Source organism: Ischnura elegans, chromosome 4 (assembly GCF_921293095.1).
Source record: "Ischnura elegans chromosome 4, ioIscEleg1.1, whole genome shotgun sequence".
In the NCBI taxonomy this organism is placed as follows: Eukaryota; Metazoa; Arthropoda; class Insecta; order Odonata; family Coenagrionidae; genus Ischnura; species Ischnura elegans.
This window is the reverse complement of record NC_060249.1, coordinates 52,892,455-52,911,274: the sequence shown is the minus strand read 5'-3', so window position 1 is coordinate 52,911,274 and position 18,820 is coordinate 52,892,455. Positions and strand designations below refer to the sequence as shown.

General features: G+C 38.4%; 2 protein-coding genes across 2 annotated transcripts in view; one reads left to right on the top strand and one right to left on the bottom strand.

Annotated features, from left to right (window-relative positions):
• The first annotated feature begins 2,490 nt into the window (after positions 1–2,490).
• LOC124157472 (male-enhanced antigen 1) lies at positions 2,491–9,273 on the top strand. The gene is made up of 5 exons (XM_046532208.1): positions 2,491–2,640; positions 2,857–3,055; positions 4,938–5,027; positions 6,422–6,484; positions 8,147–9,273. Exons 2-5 carry the CDS (start codon positions 2,858–2,860, stop codon positions 8,321–8,323), a joined length of 528 nt encoding a protein of 175 aa, XP_046388164.1. The 5' UTR covers positions 2,491–2,640; position 2,857; the 3' UTR covers positions 8,324–9,273.
• LOC124157471 overlaps positions 8,327–18,820 on the bottom strand; it is a 29,929-nt gene continuing 19,435 nt past the window's right edge. The window contains exons 5-7 of the mRNA XM_046532207.1: positions 18,264–18,452; positions 15,670–15,841; positions 8,327–8,778 (exon numbers count right to left, since the gene is read on the bottom strand). Of these exons, the coding sequence (XP_046388163.1) occupies positions 8,679–8,778; positions 15,670–15,841; positions 18,264–18,452 (461 nt within the window). The 3' untranslated portion in view covers positions 8,327–8,678. The remainder of the gene's footprint in view (positions 8,779–15,669; positions 15,842–18,263; positions 18,453–18,820) is intronic.

Genomic DNA, 18,820 nt, shown 5'->3' with positions numbered 1-18,820 from the left:
TTTTGAGTCTCAAATTACTATAGAAGTGATGAGAAGAGCTATCTTGAAAGTAAATAGACCTTAGTTCAAGAGAAGCAAATGACAGCTAAAAAAAAAAGATCTCAGTAGGTAAAATATGGAATGCATAGGGCTCTTGCCCATAGTTAGGGTGTTCATCCTTTGGTGGTCTCCTCTTCAGCCTACTTGGAACTTTCCTATTTCCATCTTTGGGGGGAAAGAATCAAATCCTGGAGGGGAAAATATTCCTTGGATACACTAGATTTGATGATGGCCTCCATGAGTGCAGATGTATAGGAATTAAATTGCTGATTCCTCAAGTGACTCAGGCAGTTCCAGTTTTCTGCTGAGCTGACAAATGCAGTGGTGGCAATTCGTAATGTGGTGAGAGAAGAAACAGCCATGTATAATGGCGTATGGCCAAGACTCACTACGACATCCAAGACACTGATCAGCTTTCAAATAATTGGAGAGATACTTTGACTTTGAACAAACCTTATCGACTTCAATGAAGATGAGGGAATTCTTTTGATTAACCTGCTGGTTCAGGCACATGGCCAGAAATATGCTTTGGGAGGCACTTGGGTGGTAGACAGATTACCTATACTGATATTTTGTTCTCAATTTGCACACATTGGGAAACCATACATTTGATTTAACCAGCTATATCTTTCATTTGCATAATGCTTTAAGTTAAATTCATCGATAGTTATTGGTACACCTTTTGAAATTTTACTATGCATGCCCAAAAAATGCTGCGGGTCGAAAGCCTCCAAAGTACCCCATGACTCATCATCATTTTTTGGCCTTTGAGGGTTATCGGAGCTCATATTGAGCGATATAACTGTGCCCTATATTACAGCGTATCCATTTATTGTGACAATGATACATGCACATGGAAAATATGGAAATTGGCAGATGGCTGCAGATTCAATGACAACTTTACGCGTGGGCTGGCAGGTCTTCCTCTTGCATGCACTCAGGGACGCTACTTTGTCAGGGTAAGGGCACCAAATCCCTAGGGTCTCGTTACCCTATGGGCACCAAGAGTCCTCTGCCTGTCCTCCTCCAGGCAGTGCTTCCTTTTGGTGGTAGCACGCAATGATTTGAACACTACAACCATTATCAAGAGATTTAAACAAACTTCTTGTATTTGTTATAACCTCTTTACACAAGAACAGCCAAAATGGATAAATTAAATCCCTTTTCGATTTGAGATGAAACCCATTTGAAAATAGTGGGTCGTAGAGCCATTTTATTTTGCGACTTCTTATCATTTCATAGTTCATACATGGGCTTAGAAGCAGACATCAACACTTAGATTCTTACTAAATACTTTGTCAATAAATATCAAATTAACCTCAAAAAGCCACAGGGATCAAATTAATACCTCTGCATGAAAAATTTGTAATTCGAAGAATGGAAAGTTCATACATAGGTAATATGATCGTTCTGATATGATGTAATATCTGTTCAAAATTGAAGTTCTAAGCTCTCCTTCATTGAATTTAACCACAATAAAAGTGCATTATACGTTGTTACATCATATATGTATCTATACTGCTAACTCAGAGGGGATCAATTTCATCCCTTCAGGCATGAAAGTGGTTAACCGTCTGGCTTTTCTAGTGTTAATGATGGCGATGAGCAGCAAAAAGCAGATAAGCTATATGGTGTGGCAAACTACTGAATTTTATTCTTATATTATATACTGGGTTGCTCCCGTACCGTGCGGATTGAGGAGTGAACGATAAGGATCTAATATTAGACCATTCTCGTTCACTATTATTAATTATAGGGCTAGGGAAATTATAGGCCATTCTTGTTCACTCGAGTGAGCTCATATTAATTTCAGGCTACGCGAACCTGTCCGTGACTGCTCCCGCTTAATCAACATTAACCGTACTATAGTCATACTCATATTGGTATCTGCTTAACACTAGTTAGTAGACTAATATACGTTTCATTACATACCAAAGCTTGGACTGAAAATAAGTTGCTGCAACTGAAAATAAGTTACAGTTAGAATGTTATGGTTTTAAATTAGCTCAGTATCAGACTTATTTGTGGTGTAGTTACCTTACCAAGAGCAATAATTTGTTACACAGGAGTTTTATCTCTTCACTTTTATTCAAGAAATGCAACTGATTCTCACTTTTTATCATTTTTTTTCTAATTCTGGTATGAATCAGCAAAATCGGTACTCCTGCCAGTAAAACACGCAAATATAAAATTCCCGGATAGTTTTAGGTCTTTGATTCCAACGTAAGTTCCAATCATCATTTAATAATAACCATTATCAACTTATTCCTCACCATCCAACTCAGCCTATTTTCAATGGAATCCTTGGATGAAATCATGAATAAACTCTATGGATGAAATCCTCTAGGGTGTAGTGATTGTTTTTACGGTTTTTACCGCCATTAGAATTTCCCGCGGCATGCCTCCCGTCCTTTTTTTTCGGTTGACAAGATAGCAACGAAATCCGTTAAAATAGCGTTTCCGTCGCACCTCCGGCTGTGTATGTCGGTTCAGATTTAATATTTCTTGATTCTGATGCTGTTTATCGTTGTCAGCGTTTGAGAATAAGCCTGGTGAAAGTTTTAAGACTTGACAATTCCCTCTGAGGAACATATCTTGCACGTATGCCTTTTTTCTATTTTGAATATAAAGTACAATTTAACCTTGTTTGTTGTCCATCTACTTTGGTATTTATTCTCGTATGTAATTTTCAGTATTTTAACTTGCATTATACTTGCATATACTTGCATAATAAATAACAAATCCTGGGGCAGAAGTATAACCCTGAAAATTTTCCTTTATTAGTTTGATTTCGAGTGATCGATCTTACTTTTCTAGAATGGTGATTGAGTGGTCTCCTGATCCTCCTCAGAACCATTGTGGTGAAGAAGTTGGACCTGTTGGTTCATCTAATTTTACTGTAATGGGAGGGAGTAGTTCTGATAGCGAAACCGATGAGGTTGGAAATAATGGATACGAGTTATTGCCAATGGAACCTGTTGAAGGTCCTGAAGGAAATTCGGACGGTGAAGATGAGGTAAATATGTTGGCAAATATGAAAATTTGAATGGTTTCGTACGTCTTTGGAAACTTTTCGAATTGTAAATACATGCCATTCGCGTTTCAGGTTTTGTTATTTGTTTACTGCCTTTACTTCATTCGGTTTTTCATGAATCTAATTTTGACCCAGACTGCCCACACAGAAAATAAACATCTATTAGATATCTAGTAGATATCTAGTAGATATCTACAGATAGATAAATAGTTATCTAATAGACATCTATCATAGATATCTATTAGATATATTATTGTCAAAATAGCAGCAGTTCTAATAGATATCTACGGTAGATGTCTATCAGATATTAGACATCTACTGTAGATGTCTATCAGATATTAGACATCTACTGTAGATGTCTATCAGATGTCTACTGTAGATGTCTATCAGATGTCTATTGTAGATGTCTATTAGATAGTTAACTATCTGTTTTATACTTATCTATATCTATAAAAAAATTTCTCATGCCTATGCTTGATGCAATTAACATTAGTGAAAAAATTGTCGCCGTATGATCAAAATGAAAACTACAAAAAAATACTGTGACATGGCATTGAACTTGTGATCCCCGTTCCATAGCCAAACGCGCTCACCACTACACCAACTGATCCTGTTGTAATAGAGGAGGTTTTTTGAAATTATATAACTATTGTTAAAAATACCACTTGGAAATTAATTAATTACAGCCAAACTAAGGCTCATTCAATGGAAGCATACATCTATTCATAGATGAAAATAGACAATATATAGATACAGTTGGCATAGTCGCCACGCATCGTTCTACGCGTCGCAAAATTTTTCAAGTCCGCCATCACTCCAGTAAGGAACCAAAAAAATTGTCCCTAAATCAAATGTTATATGGCTTCCTTAGCTCATGAATCGCGTTTTAAAACACACTTTCGGAGATGTATCCAAAATCGCCCCTTGTCACCTGCACATCTAATAGATGTCCAATAGACATCTATTAGATATACATCTATTCATAGATGAAAATAGACAATATATAGATATCTATTTTCCGTGTGGGTGTCTATAACTGTGACCCCGTTCTAAATTTTTTTACCACCGTTTCATTTATAATTTGCTATGAAGTATTTGGTGTGTATATCCCTCTATTCAATTTTTCGTCGCGTCCTTATTTTTATAATGAGCATGACTGGTTATTTTAATTTTTTTGTGAAAATTTGAACGTGTTCTATTTTGCTCGCATGATCCTGTGAATGATCATGTGGTCATTCAGCATGATCATTCGCCATGTATAGCGGCCTTAAGACCATCCAAAACCATATTGTAACCTCAGTATCTTAAAAGATGTTAGCATAGACAAGATATAGGAGAGTAGAGTATGCATAGCAACCAATCTAGATTTTATTACAGAAGTATTTGAAAAATTTATTTCTAAAAGTGTGGCGAAAGATATTTATAAATTTTACATCCTTAAGATTGATAAAAAAGGGAGCTGAAAGTATTTCTGCTGACAACTGAATGGTCATTTCATCTTGGACTTGAGATAAATTCACTTTATTGTCTCTGCACATCTATGTTGACGAGAGAGTTGTTATGAATGTACAAACACAAGTTATATATTTAAGTATATTAAAAACTCAGGCAACTTAAAATCCACTACAGATGCCTTAGAGTATTTTTAATTAAAGAGTATGGGCAGCTCGATACCTGAAATATCATAGTGTGACTTTTCTTGCTCTTAAGAATTACAGTTGCTGCCATGCATATTGAAATCCATATCATTTTGAATGCTACTCGGTGACCATGAGTATTTAGTAGCATCGCAGTGATATGACATTTTGAGAAAGAAGTATTATAGTAAATTTTTATGAGATTTTGATAATTTTCTCACGTTCAGGGAAGTGATTGTGACACACAAGCTGTCCTGCAGCCAGTGGATGCGGAAGAAAGTAGTGGTGGAGATCTTGTCACTGATCCTAACAAATCTGTAAGTACATAATTATTTTATCAGTCCGTATTGGAAGTGTTTCATGATGTAAGTTTTTGGGGGTCAATGGGCATACCTTTGTACTCTAGAGTTGAAATCTATTTTCAAGTTGAAGGCAGGTCTGTTTGTGTAGGTTCTAATTATGTTATTACCATGTGTCTTTGTGGGAACATGTGATTGTGTAACAAATAGCTTTATGGAAGTGATTATGATCATCTGCGTTTGTTACTTCATATCTATGATGATTCTCTCCATAGCATGTCATTTTTGTTTATGGTAGAAGGCTAAAAATATTTTAATGTACATCATTTAGGGCCGGATTTAGATTTAAAAAGCCCCTAGGCTATTCCAATTATTATGCCCTTTCACTCCGAATTTTAAGTTTTCATTCCTGTGGATCTTAACAAATACATATGAATGCAGGCCCCTCTTCATCTTCATGAGGCCCAAGGGTGAAGTCTTACTAGCTTACCGGTAAAATCCAGCCCGGACATCATTGTAAGTGATTAAATATCTTTACAGATTGGAAGATAGGGTAATCATTCAAATCAAGTTTTATCCTTTTAATGAACATATTTTTCCATGGTATTTTAATGCATACCCCTAACTTGTGCTTCTAATATCATATGTTCTTGATTAAAAATATTCTGATGCTAGAAAATAATATGTATTTTGAAATAAGAATTGATTTTTCCGCTCCTTTGCTGTAACATTAACTGGAATGCAATGGGTCAATGGGAGTCCTTTACTGGATCCCCTGTCAGATATAGGAAGGCTTAGAGTTAATCGCGTTGACATGAAGAATCCATCCACCTTAATTTGATGTTATACCCTCAGAGCTTAAAGCATGTAATGCCCCAATGCTCCTACCAGTTACCTTAGTTAATCTTTCTTTGTATACAATCTTTAAATGTTGACACATGTGCAAAAGTCATAGGCTAGACTGTTTAATTTAATAACCAAACACTGCTAGTCATATTCATGCACAGATGTTATTCATTTATAATAATGCCATCATTATTTCTGAGAGTGTGTCAATGGGCATTCCATTTAGAGTCCAAATACATGGACAGTGTGTTTTATATTTTTAATGTTTGGGTCAAGATTCACAGGTTTTGTAGTGTTCTCTTGTTCTAAACTACCCTATTGATTATAATTCAATGATATCTTTGTTTTTTGCATCCTCTCTTTTTACCACTCTTCTTTCGACTCTTTCATTGTCCTCCTCAGTAATATTTAATGCTTTTTACATAGTAAATTCATAATTTAGTGATCATTACCTTCAGTTGTTGTCACATATTGCCTCTGTTGATGATGTTGGAAGAGATTCTGTGACTTTATTTTGTGTAATAAATCTAATATGAACATTCAGTCATGCTAAGGTTTCCTTCCAGGTCTCAGATGTGCCAACAACACCAGAACAAAGCCAAGACATGGATCCTGAAACTATGGACAAGGTAAGGCATGGCAATGCAAATGCTGGAGTTGTGGTACTCTATGGGCAGTGATGTACTTTTGCCTCAATGACTTGCTTCTTATGGCCACTTTTAACAATGCATTAATTAGAATGACAACAACTCGGTGAAATTAGGGAAGCAGGAAGGGATTGCAGGCGGAAGAAAATGGTCAACACAATATGGAGGTTTGTTTGAGCAATTTGAAAGTTTGCAAAGTGATACAAACATGTTCATGAATGAACAAGTGTTTGTCACCCTCTCTCCTCTCCTTAAGTTCCTGAAAACAAATGGTCAAATTCTTTCTCCACCCACTCCTTAATCGACTCCAATCTCCACAGGGGTTTTCCGTCTAACCACCCTCCCTCCGTATTGTGTTGACCATTTTCTTCCATCTGCAATCACTTCCTGGTACATATTCCTGCTAATAGTGTGGTTTCCTATTATTTTTTTATTGCCTAAATCTAAAGATTATTACTCCTGGGGTACGTATTTCTTGATTTCTCGTATTTAGATTTCTAAATGACGATATCTATTTTTAGCGATTGAATGAAAAGTGAAAATTTTCAAGCCCGTGAAAACGCCACGGGTACGTATGAATGCCGGGAAAACTCAGTGTGACGTCGTTCTGGTTCCCGCTGCCGCAAGTGAGGTGACCTCGGGGCGAGGATATTGCACGCCACTGCGAAGCTGGCTGCTAGCAGGTAGCAGAGTACCATGCTAGCTGGTAGTGCTTGGCTTAAATAAGGATTGTTAATACCTTATCAAATGAAGAAAACTTTCCGACCTTAGCCAGTTTTAATAGGTGATTATTAAGACATATTTCCCTGAGCTCTGTGCGTCATGCATGCATTGGTAATCTCAGACGATGTAAAACTCCTATCTACTCGTATAGAAACTAGGTCCCTGTGACGTCACGTGGAGTGGCATCGCATGGGCGCCAATCTGGCCTTTTTCAAATAAGGATAAAAATTGACCATTGCCATTCGTCTAAACCGGTATTTCTAAAACCAAATAATTTGTATATTATGAATACACTAATGGTGGGTAACGAATCGCAATCAATGTCTTTCATTTTCTTTGATGAAGGAAACTACCCTATTCTCACTCCTCCTCAGTTACCCTTCCGGGGACTTCTCTCCCCCACCTCATCCTTGCTTCACTACATACTCCTACCTCTCCATTTTTAATGACATATACTCACGGGTCTACGGGATACAGGTCTCTCTTTTACTCAGGCCATTCTATTCTTCTCCATCCCCTTGGCCTTCCCATTTCTTTAGATCTTTCCCCAGTGTCATTCTTCTACTGTTATGACTAGAATCCCTCTACCACCACTGGGTTTTCCCATATTTCTTTAGCCATATGTTTTCTCACTGTCTCCCCAACTTATTCCTGTTTCCCACCCCTTCCTCAAACTTATCAAATCCTCCCCCACCCCTTCCTCAAACTTATCAAATCCTCCCCCATCCCTTCCTCAAGGTATGAATGAATGTGATGTTCTTATGTACTACCGTGCCTTGTACCAGATGATGGCTCTTTGAGCCTAAACTGAAGCTACCTTTCATTTCAATACTACCTAAGAATGTTATGTTTTAATGTTTGATTTTGCAGTTTCAAGAGTTATAATGTGTATTCATATTCATTTCTTCTCGCTCTTATCAGATCAGGGCTGCTATGTCAGGATTTTCTCTCCCGTTGACTGCTGTCCCCAGCTGGGCATTCCACATTCCTGAAGAAGAGTGGCGCTCCCATTTAGTTGAGCGAATGCAAATCATACAAGATAGAGGTAGACATCTTTCTACAACGAGCCAAAGTGAGACAAATGTGAATAAAGAATGAGCGTCGTTATTCATTTGGACTTTATTAAAAAATAAAAATACTTATCATTTCACACTTTATCACAATATATAATGTATTGTTATGGACTTATGTTTTAATATTGTTGATGATGCCCTCACGCTGGGATGTGATGATGTGACCTTGCTGTTTCTATGTCCAGCAAGGAAATAGAAAGATGATATATGTACATGTTACCTGTGGAATATATATTCAGCCTTTTATCTCAATTGCCTTATCCATATACTCTTGAGGCAGGTTCCAGTTACAAGTTCTCCAGGTAATCAAACATTCCACTTCTGAGATCTCTTATTTGGCACTTCTATATACATTACTGAATGAATATTTTTGGCAAAAATCAGCCTCTGCCTCTACGTCTCCTTCTGGTTACATCTGGTGGAAGACCCTTGGCGTAAGGTTTTCTTGCATTTGTTTCCAGGTAATAGATTCCTCTGGCACTGTGATGAATGAAAAATTTACATTAATGTATCAAACATTATAATTTATCAAGATTAATTCATTTGTTATTCTATATTTATTTTTAAGCTTATAGTAACAGAATTATTTGTTAACAATATCTTTTGTGAGAAATGAATCGGTGAACTTAGTTTACTACAAATTTTTTAAAGTTTATGATGCATAATTGCTAACTTAACAAATATTTTACTTTGGAGGCAGGAGGAGGAGTGAAAAATTTTGTTCTAGCATATACTTAACCATGTTTTTAATGTGTGCGTAACCTTTATACATGTAATCTGTATTTCAAAGTGTTGAAATTGTTGTTTGGTAGTACTTAGCTCAAGTCTATGCTGTGTACCAGTTTAGCATCCAGGCAAGTACAAATTGTGCTTTTTTCGTGGTTATTAACTACCTCTAACAAGTTGTTTATTTATATTGAAAGACATACACTGCAGCCAATGGTGAACAATTTAATAAATTATAAATACGATTGAGATTACCTTTCATTTTCATAGTACTTTTACTTATCTGATAGTTAAAATTTCCTCGTAACGTAATAATCGAATTACATTGTGAAGTTTGGGTAATGGTAAAGTGATTTCATTTCATCACTTGGTATGGGAAATTTTTATTGCCCCTTGGCATTTGGGTTAATTTTTGACAGATGTGAGAAAATTGATTTAAAAAAATGGGCTGTTTTGTTAGAGGGACTGTTGAATGCCCCATGTTTATTGGCATCAGGGGCACAGGTTGGAATTAAGGCTAGGGGGGGTTTTAGGCGCAACTAGTACTTACGGGTGTGGGGTATTGCATACCTACCAGGGTAAGCAGGAGTTGCAGATGCCCTCCTCCAGAAAAAAATTGAAGAATAATGGTTCAAATTGGCGAGTTTTACGGCTTTCTGAGGGATATTTGATAATTCCTAACACTATTCTATAAGTAATACTTATCCAAATAAGTAAAATGGATTAAACTTAAAAATTTCTCTGAGCTCTGGGTGGGGTTTTATCCCCCAAAACCCCCCCTCGCTGCGCCACTGATTGGCATTGAGATAGAAAGTGAACTCATAGGAGAATTTGTGTTGTATTACTCAGTGCATGATAATAAATGATCATTTTGCTTCAATACCGGTGCATAAAAGAGTATATTTAAGGATATGAGATTTATTTGAATAATTTCAATTAAGTATTATGTAAAACGTTTACCACATGGTTTTGTTTTACCTTTTTGCAGACTGGACTAATACTTTCGTACGCTATGTAATCATGACCGCATACATAACCGACGATAGGTAAGGAAAAAAGTTGCATAAATAACATATACTTTTCGCATGCAGGGAATGGGTTGAACTGGTCACCCTCGGTGCTCACTTAAGAAATTCTTTTAGTCTGTGACTATTGTTGCAATTGCTTAAGCCATCAACTTTGTGATATCGATCTCAGATATATTATAAAAGGCCTACAAGAGCTATCGTACATTTTTTTTCGGATCGTCCTTCATCGTCATTTTTCTTTCAGACGATTTATTTTTGCGAATAATCGAAAGAGATTAAATGATTGGTTCTATATTTGTTTTATAACAAAAGTGAGTATAGAGCGAATATTTTTTATTTAATATAAAAAAAAAATTGTACGTAGGTGGATTAAACTGATTATGAAAGTGATCAAAATGAGCGGGATTACAGCTTTTTTTTGTTTTGACATCAGCTTCGATGTTGGAACGATAAGTACGGTGTTGGCCCTGCTGAGGTTAAAGAGTATTGGAGAATTCGGTGAAAATTATACTACTGTTTTGGTTCTTTCGGGATCGATGGTAAGTCCAGAATTGTTCTCAAATTTCTTCCTTTATTTGTTATAACTACATAGGTATGATAGTGTCACGTTGCTTAGCGTACTCCAATTACTATAAGGTATTTATGATTGTAAATTTTACCAATTTAAAATGATTAATTATTCATGAAATCGACGGATGATCAAATTTTTGTACAATGAATTCCTCTTAAGTCAATGCAAATCACGCTAGAGTCTTATCATTTGTTAGGTGCCTCAACATACCCACGTGGATTAATCAGTTCGTACCACGCATTGAGGAAAATTATTGTTGCTCGACAACGCAGTAGCCATTAGGGAGGGGGGTTTCAAAACCTTCCCGTAAAATTTTCGGTAATCTTGGGGGTCTCTCTCCCACCTAAAGAACCCCCAAGAAAATTTGGGAGTCGTGTGCCGGACGCTCGAAGGCTTATAGGTCGTAATGAAACTTGTATATTTTCTCGGCCAAGAGTTCGTTTTTCCTCCACGAACATGCCTTAATTGATTATGAAACTGCAATTATTAACAAATCACGAAATAAAATTATAAGGTAACGCTTTATTTTGCTCAGCGGGATTTCAAGAAAAAAGTTGTTCTAAAAGATAATGCTATGCCATCACAATACCGCTGCGAAAGGCTCACGCAGAATGCTTGAACAATAGAGCAGCGGAGAGTCGGGATTTGGACTCAAGGTATTAAACAACGATAAAATATTTTATTTTTATAAATGGTTACTGGACGTAAAAACGCTGTGAATGTTTGTGCGGAATGTAATTTACTTCAAGTTTTCCCAAGGAAAAGTAATTTGTCGATTTAAGGGTAGTTTACCACTCTTCCGTGTCTACTGATAATAGTAGTAATAACAACCACTATCTGCAAATCTCTGGCTGTGCTATGGGAAGTAGGTTTAGCCCTTCCTGTGCAAATCTCTTCCTCGGCCTGTTCGAAGAAAATTTCCTATCAAATTACCCTCTGAAACCTCTCCTTTGGCTCAGATACATTGACGACATATTTATTCTCTGGTCGCATGACATCAATTCCCTTAACACCTTTGTCTCTTCACTTAACTCTTCCGCCTCAGTTTCTTTCACTTCTTCCATCTCTAATACCAACATCACTTTCCTAGATGTGGACATTCTTCTTTCCGAAAATAACAAATTCAAGACATCTGTCCACATCAAAGCCACCAACAGACAGCAATACCTCCACTATGACAGTTGCCACCCACCACATACCAAACGTTCAATCCCTTTTTCTCTCTCCGTCCGTGGTCACAAAATCTGCAACAACCCCGAAGACCTTGAGAAGTTCCTTTCCAATCTACACACTTCTCTTCTACGCCGCGGGTATCCCAATAAACTGTTAATCAACAAAATTAGAAAAAAACCCTACAGGTCCAATAAACCCCGTGCCGAAAAGAATTGCTCTCCATCTCTTCTCACCACTTACTTCCCCGGTGCTCATGCCTTACAGGACATCCTGAAGGACTTGTACCCCATTCTCTCCAACCACAAATCCACCTCAAAAATTTTCCCCTCTCTTCCACGGATCACGTATAAGAGACCACCTAACCTCAGCACCATCTTCAAAGCCACCCGCCCCCTTCAAAAATTGAATTCAGTCCCCACTATCCCACCCTCGCCGTGCAACCGTCCTAGATGTAAAACGTGTAAAATTTTCTCTCCACCCCCAGCCTCTTTCCTCTCCAAACTTAAATTCCTCCCTATATCTCCTTCCACCACCTGTACCTCCACCAACATCATATACCTCCTTCAATGCAACTTCTGCCCCGCTTTTTATATAGGCCAATGCTCCACCCCCCTCAACCTCAGAATAAATAATCACCGCGCCTCCTGTTGTCCGTCGTCTCCACACGCATCTCTCCCGGTCCCCACACATTGATTTTCGCATGATTCCATCTTTAATCTATGTTTCAAAGTTTCTATCATTGCCTCCCTGTCACCCACTGACTCGCCCCTCAATCTCCACACCCTCGAATTGGCATGCATCTGGCGTTTGCAAGCCAACAAGCACCCTGGTCTGAATGTATCTTGTTGAGTTAGCCCCGCCCCAATACACCCCTCCCCTCTTCCCCCCACCTTTCCCCTTTTTCCAACACACTCCTTTTTCCAACACACTCCTTCCCCACTCAATATCTACTTGACTGATGAAGCGGCTACAACCACGAAAGTCTTTCAGTTTCAGTTTTATTTTTCGTGTGAGTGTTTTCTCCTTTTTTTTCGTGTCTATGTTTATAGAAAAAGAAAATCACGGGAAGGGTGGAAGAAAATAGAACCCATTACTTTAGGAAACGGAAAGGAAAAATAGGCCCTCAGTCATCTTGCCGAGCGTAATGATTAATTGTAATATTGTTCATGCCCCTTAAATAATTAAGGTAGTAAACATTGGCGCCGACTCCATGGGGCCTGAGGGGGCCCGAGCTCCCTCAAAAATTCGTTATCGGTGTGAGGAAAAAATGTGTGAGGTTTTTCGATTTTCCCCGTAGTGTCCAGATATCGAGATTCGAGTTATCAGGGTTCTAGGGTTGATCATATGACTCTTCTAAAATGCTTAAAAAACTTCAAACTCGCTACTTATAAAGTTTCCCGGGGCATGATCACCGGTTTGGGCCCCCCCAATATTTTTTGTAAGTCGGCATCCCTGGTAGTGAATCAAATTTTTTCTATTTGTATTCTTTGGGCTCCTGCAGTAATATTAAGTATTACTGCTATCATCTTTATGGGCGGATCTATACTTGGATTTTCTGAGGGCTGGGCGTTAGACTCCGGAGTGGTGTCAGTGTACAATGAGGATCTGTGGGAAGTATTGGCGGGTGGCGGGGCACTAGCAATGGACCAAGCTTCTGCTTACGAGAGGTGAGGTTTGAGACGAGAATTTTGTGCGGTGGCTGAAGTGTTGGCCTCCATCCATTACGCCCGTGGTCCTTGGTTCAACTCACGGTTGTGGGAGATATTTTTTAGACTGCCTGATCCCTGCGTTGAGTGCTTTGTGGAGTGCACTCCAAGCATAGAATTCCGTCCGTCGCGTCGAATGGGATGTTAAGTCGTGATTTCTTTCAGTGGCGCAGCGCGGGGGGAAGGGGGTTTGGGGGATAAAACTCCCCCCAGAGCTCAGAGAAATTTTTACGTTTATTCCGTTTTACTTAATTGGATTGATATTACCAATTAGAATAGCGTAGGGATTAACAAAATACCCCCCCAGAAAGTCGTAAAACTCACCATTTAAAACCATTAATCTTAAAATTCCGTAATTTATTAATCTCGCACCTACCGCTTATCCTGGTGGGTATACCATACCCCCACACACCCCAGTATTAGTTGCACCTACTCCCCCAGCCATAATTCCTGGCTGCGCCCCTAATTTCTTTGTCATCTTTCGTTGAGAGCTGGCTAATGGGGACGCCGGGTTTCTCTTCTTTTTTTCATCTACATCTTCATTCCACCCCAAAGGCCGCCTCTATATCTATTCTTAATTGCTCAAGTAGTCTTGCGCGTAGACTCCAAATCTCTAGCGGCTGGGATCTTCGTTAAGGCCTGTTTACACGATACATTGACACGTACGAGTTAATGTGCGTTTGCGTGAATGATTTTTGTGGACCGGAACGGAACATGTACGAATGCATGAACCAAATTAGAACAGGTTCAATTTTCTGTGCATGCATTCGCACAAGTTGGGTGGTTACACGGTGCATTTTGGCGTTCATTCTCGCGTTCATACATTTATACATTAACCCGTGCGTGTTAATGCACCGTGTAAACAGGCCTTTAGACATTGTGTAACGCTTTCCGTACGCCCGCAGCAGTTTGTGGCGAATCGCGCTCATTCCCTTTGTATTTTATTAAGTTTGGGATTAAGTCTTCCTGCGCCGGCTCGCTATACCATGCCATATCAGTGGCGCCGACTCCATGGGGCCTGAGGGGGCCCCAGCCCCCCCAAAAATTCGTTACAGATGTGAGGAAAAAATGTGTAAGGCTTGTCGATTTTCCCCGGAGTTTCCAGATATCGGGATTCGAGTGATCAGGGTTCTAATGTTGATCATATGACTCTTCTAAAATTCTTAAAAACTTAAAATACACTACTTATAAAATTTACCGGGGCAAGGTCCCCGGTTTGGGCCCCCTCAATATTTTTTGTAAGTCGGCACCCTTGTACCATATACCATATGCTCACTGCGTATTCAAGGTGTGAATGGACGAGTGCGAAATATCTTTTCTCTTTTATTTTTTCATCCGATAATCTTCGCCCAACACGCTTCAATAATCCTAGCTTTTCTAGAGTTCAGCCAAAAATATATTTTATATGTGTTCCCCACGATAGGTTCGAACTTATCGTTATTCCCAGGTATTTCATTTTACTTATTTCTTCCGTACCCTTTTCGATGGCGCCAATAAATCTCAGCCATCTTCCGTTAAACGACCAACGAAAGGGTTAATGGTCTGTCCTTGATAGTGATTTAGCAGTGCCCGTCTGGAAAATTTTCAAATTCAATTTTCAGAAAATATGGCATATTAATGTCAAGTCTTTTCACGATTGTTCGATGAAGTGACAGTTTGAAGAGCATCCTGGAATATTCACAATTAAGTAATTGAATTCGATTCTCGATGGAACCTGTTAAGGCCACCTGTTAGTGTTATCAAAATACTCTCTCTGTTGTTTCATGTAAAAGATAACTTTCCTTAAAAGTCTTAGGTCTCCACTTCATTGTCAGGTAAATCCGCTACAATTACAGAATTCATTATAAACCAACAGAAAACAAACAAATGAACCAATCAGGACGGGAGTGGAGTGAAAAAATCCAGGAAGGAGGGGCGGGTTTTTCCAATCCACTCCCGCCCTGATTTGTTCATCTGTTTGCTTTGTAATGGTACATAAGAAATGCTATAATTGTTGAGGAATTACCTGACAATGAAGTGTCAAAACAAAATCCGGGTGGTTCTAATGATTTTTGTGGTGTCGAGAAATAAACTTTCGTGTTGTCATTTCCATGATGGAATCGGTTCCAAGTCACGCCAGAGACCGTCAAAGTTACCTGTTTAGACGTTAATATGGTTAAGAACTTACCTAGGTGGGACGTCCTCGCCCATTTTAATGAGCTTTGATCTATCCGTTGTGGTGCACCAGCCGACGAGGTATAGGAGCAGGTTGGAGCAGGGCGTGGCCCAAAAACCCCTCTCGCTCGTAATTGACTCGATGAAGTACGGTGTTACCTTTTGATGATCGCACGCCAAAGTCTCTGGAAGTTCAGAAAATGTGGATTTGGAATGAAGGAGTATTATAGGAATTAGTCACAGTATTCAGTTGGCAATGATTCATGCAATCAGCAATGATACACTTAGTTCCTTTCTTACTTCATGAAAAACTCATATCAAAATGCAATATGTGGTACACCACGTGAATGAAACCGTGTTTTTCTAGTCATTTTTAGTGGAATTGATAGGTTTTAATTTTGCTTACTCCTAAGAACACAATCAAAGTGATTTTTTAAGTATTTCCGAATCTTAATGTGCATCACCTAACGAACAGATTTCAATTTGAAAGAATATATTGAAAGTTGAAGAGAAATTTAGATTTCAATCGACGTAATCTCTTGAGCCATACGAGATTTTTCGTTGCGTAGGCTGCCGAGTTTCTCTCTCCAACACCAACATCACTGATTTTTCGTTTTAAGAATTCTTCTTCCTTTCGTTGCGTCAGCCTTCAAATTTATATACTTAACATGTGTTGTAAGACTGGTGAATTTAATCAACTTTTGAAAACTTGGCTTAGCGCTTGACAGTATTTTTTTATTCCAATTAAATTTGTGCAATGAAATAGACTGATTGAGTATATGTTTTTTAACTTGCAATTTTAGCAATGAAAGGCAAACTTCCACTAAATTTGGAAAGTAACGAGCTCTTCCACCTTGTACTAGCTTCAAGTTTCGATTTAAATTTGAAATGATGAAGCTAAAATTGACGTTACTTCACTCTAAAGCTTCGGAAAATTATTACATAACTCACGAAGGAGATTTTATGAAATACGAGTACAATGTAATCAAGAGAAAAATATTGAGTCACATCCTTTGTTTTCGATATTGATCATCGTAGTATATACTAACTAGAGCGCTCAGGAAGCAAACGCTTAAGCCAACGTTGAAACCCCCCAACATTAATGTGTTATAATGGGAAATGGAAAAAAGTTAGCAAATAAAATAATCCCTGAATTTTTAAAAAGATTTGATAAAAATCATGATGCATCATGTCCTTCGTGAGCATGAATTTAATGGAAATATGTAGAATTTCCAGTCGAAACAAATTGGATATAAAAAACGATACCGTTGTGGTCAGCGTATCAGATCCATTAGCCCCGTCACGCGGTCACAGATTATACCAGTTTAATGTTGGTTCTATGCGTAGTAGTCCTCCCTTCAAGGGTGGATTTTGGGGGGTGGGATCACAGGGGTCATGACCCCCCAAATTTTATAATAGCGTGGTTTCCTATAATTTTTTTATTGCCTAAATCGAAAGATTATTACTCCTGGAGTGCGTATTTCACGCTCTTAGATTTTCGAATGACGATATCTATTTTTCGCGATTGAACGAAACGTGAAAATTTTCAAGCGCACGAAAACGCGACGGCTAAGTAGGAATGATGGGAAAAGTCCGTGTGACGTGTTTCTGGTTCCAGCTGTCGGCGTGTGAGGTGACATTGGAGCTAGGCTTCTGCGTTGATACGACGCAGGCTGCTAGCAGGTAGCTGAGTACCCTGCTAGCAGGTAGCGCTTGGCTTAAATAAGGATTATTATTCCTCTATCAAACGAAGGAAACTTTCCGAACTTAGGTATTTTTAATGTGTGATTATAAAGAGATGTTTCCCTGAGTTCTGTGCCTCATGCATGCATTAGTAATCTCAGACAATGTAAAACTCCTATCTACTCGTATAGAAACTAGGTCCCTGTGACGACACGTGGAGTGGAATCGCATGGGCGCCAATCTGGCCTTATTCAAATGAGGTTAAAATTGACAGTTGCCATTCGTCTAAATTGGGATTTCTATAACCAAATAATTTGTATATTAAGAATACACTAATGGTGGGTAAGGAATCGCAATCAATGCATTTCGTTTTCTTTGATGAAGGAAACTATCCTATTATTTAATTTTTTTATAAGTTTAATAGTTTTTTTTGTATCATGGTAAAGGGATAGTATACGCGAATTAATGGCTACAAGTCCTTAACGTGAGAGAACTTTGAGTTTTTTTTTTGTCGTAGGGCGTAGCACTCCCTACTGTAAAAACACCCCTCTTTCCCGAGGGTATTCCATGCTCCCTGGACCCAGGTAATGATTCCCCACAGTTTTACGTAGAATCTGCCCCTGCCTCTCTCCCTGTTGTATTTTAATACTCGGAGACATACTCGCAACATAAACTTTTAACAACGAAATTCCAATGTGTTATACAATGTAAGAATACGCTTAGCTTCCATGAACAACATACTCTTTCTCGTCAGGAAGATGAAGAAAATAATGGATTAATCGTGATTGAGGGTATCACCAATATGAAAATCCGAAAATCTCCCGTTACCTCGGATTATGCCATTCCAATCTTGGTCGCCTACGCAGTTGCCGATTATAGCTTTTGGTAATAATTTTATTTTGTAGTGTTGATTGATCCACTTACCGTAAATGCCGCCGGTGCAACCAGGCTGGCTCGTCCCCCCGTTCACATAGAAGTCAACGTGTCCATTAGGTCCCCACTGCCCCAACACGCCTGCTCCGGTGTGAATAACATCCACAAACAGGGCATCTGTTGGGTCCAGGTCCCGAGAGCGATTACTACCCATATAGAAGATGATTGTGGGATCCAAGCCTGTTGTAAGCATGCAATTAACAAAGGAATTAGCGTATTTTATGTTTGATATTGTATTGAGTATTAGCTAATTCAAGGTTTTTATTGATCGCGTAGTAATTAATTTTTAATAAGTGTGTTTACAATAATTTCAAATAATATATATTTTGAGATAAAGTTATAAGTGGATATGCCCTACTTATGGTCTTTGTGCATTCATATTTTGTAATTATGAATCAAACCTGGTTAGCTGATCCAGATTAGGTTTTATTCACTTTGTAGATGATTGAATAGATAATGTTATACTAATGATCGAGTAGATAATATAATACTAATACTATTTCCCATGAACACATGAAACACCGTGTCAGCTTATTTAATGCTTAATT

What these genes read in the sequence shown, in the direction of transcription:
- LOC124157472 (XM_046532208.1), top strand. Translation starts at nt 2,858, where the DNA reads ATGGTGATTGAGTGGTCTCCTGATCCTCCTCAGAACCATTGTGGTGAA. An exon ending in ATTCGGACGGTGAAGATGAG is followed by an intron (nt 3,056 to 4,937) that starts GTAAATATGTTG and finishes TCTCACGTTCAG; the next exon opens with GGAAGTGATTGTGACACACA. An exon ending in ATCCTGAAACTATGGACAAG is followed by an intron (nt 6,485 to 8,146) that starts GTAAGGCATGGC and finishes CGCTCTTATCAG; the next exon opens with ATCAGGGCTGCTATGTCAGG.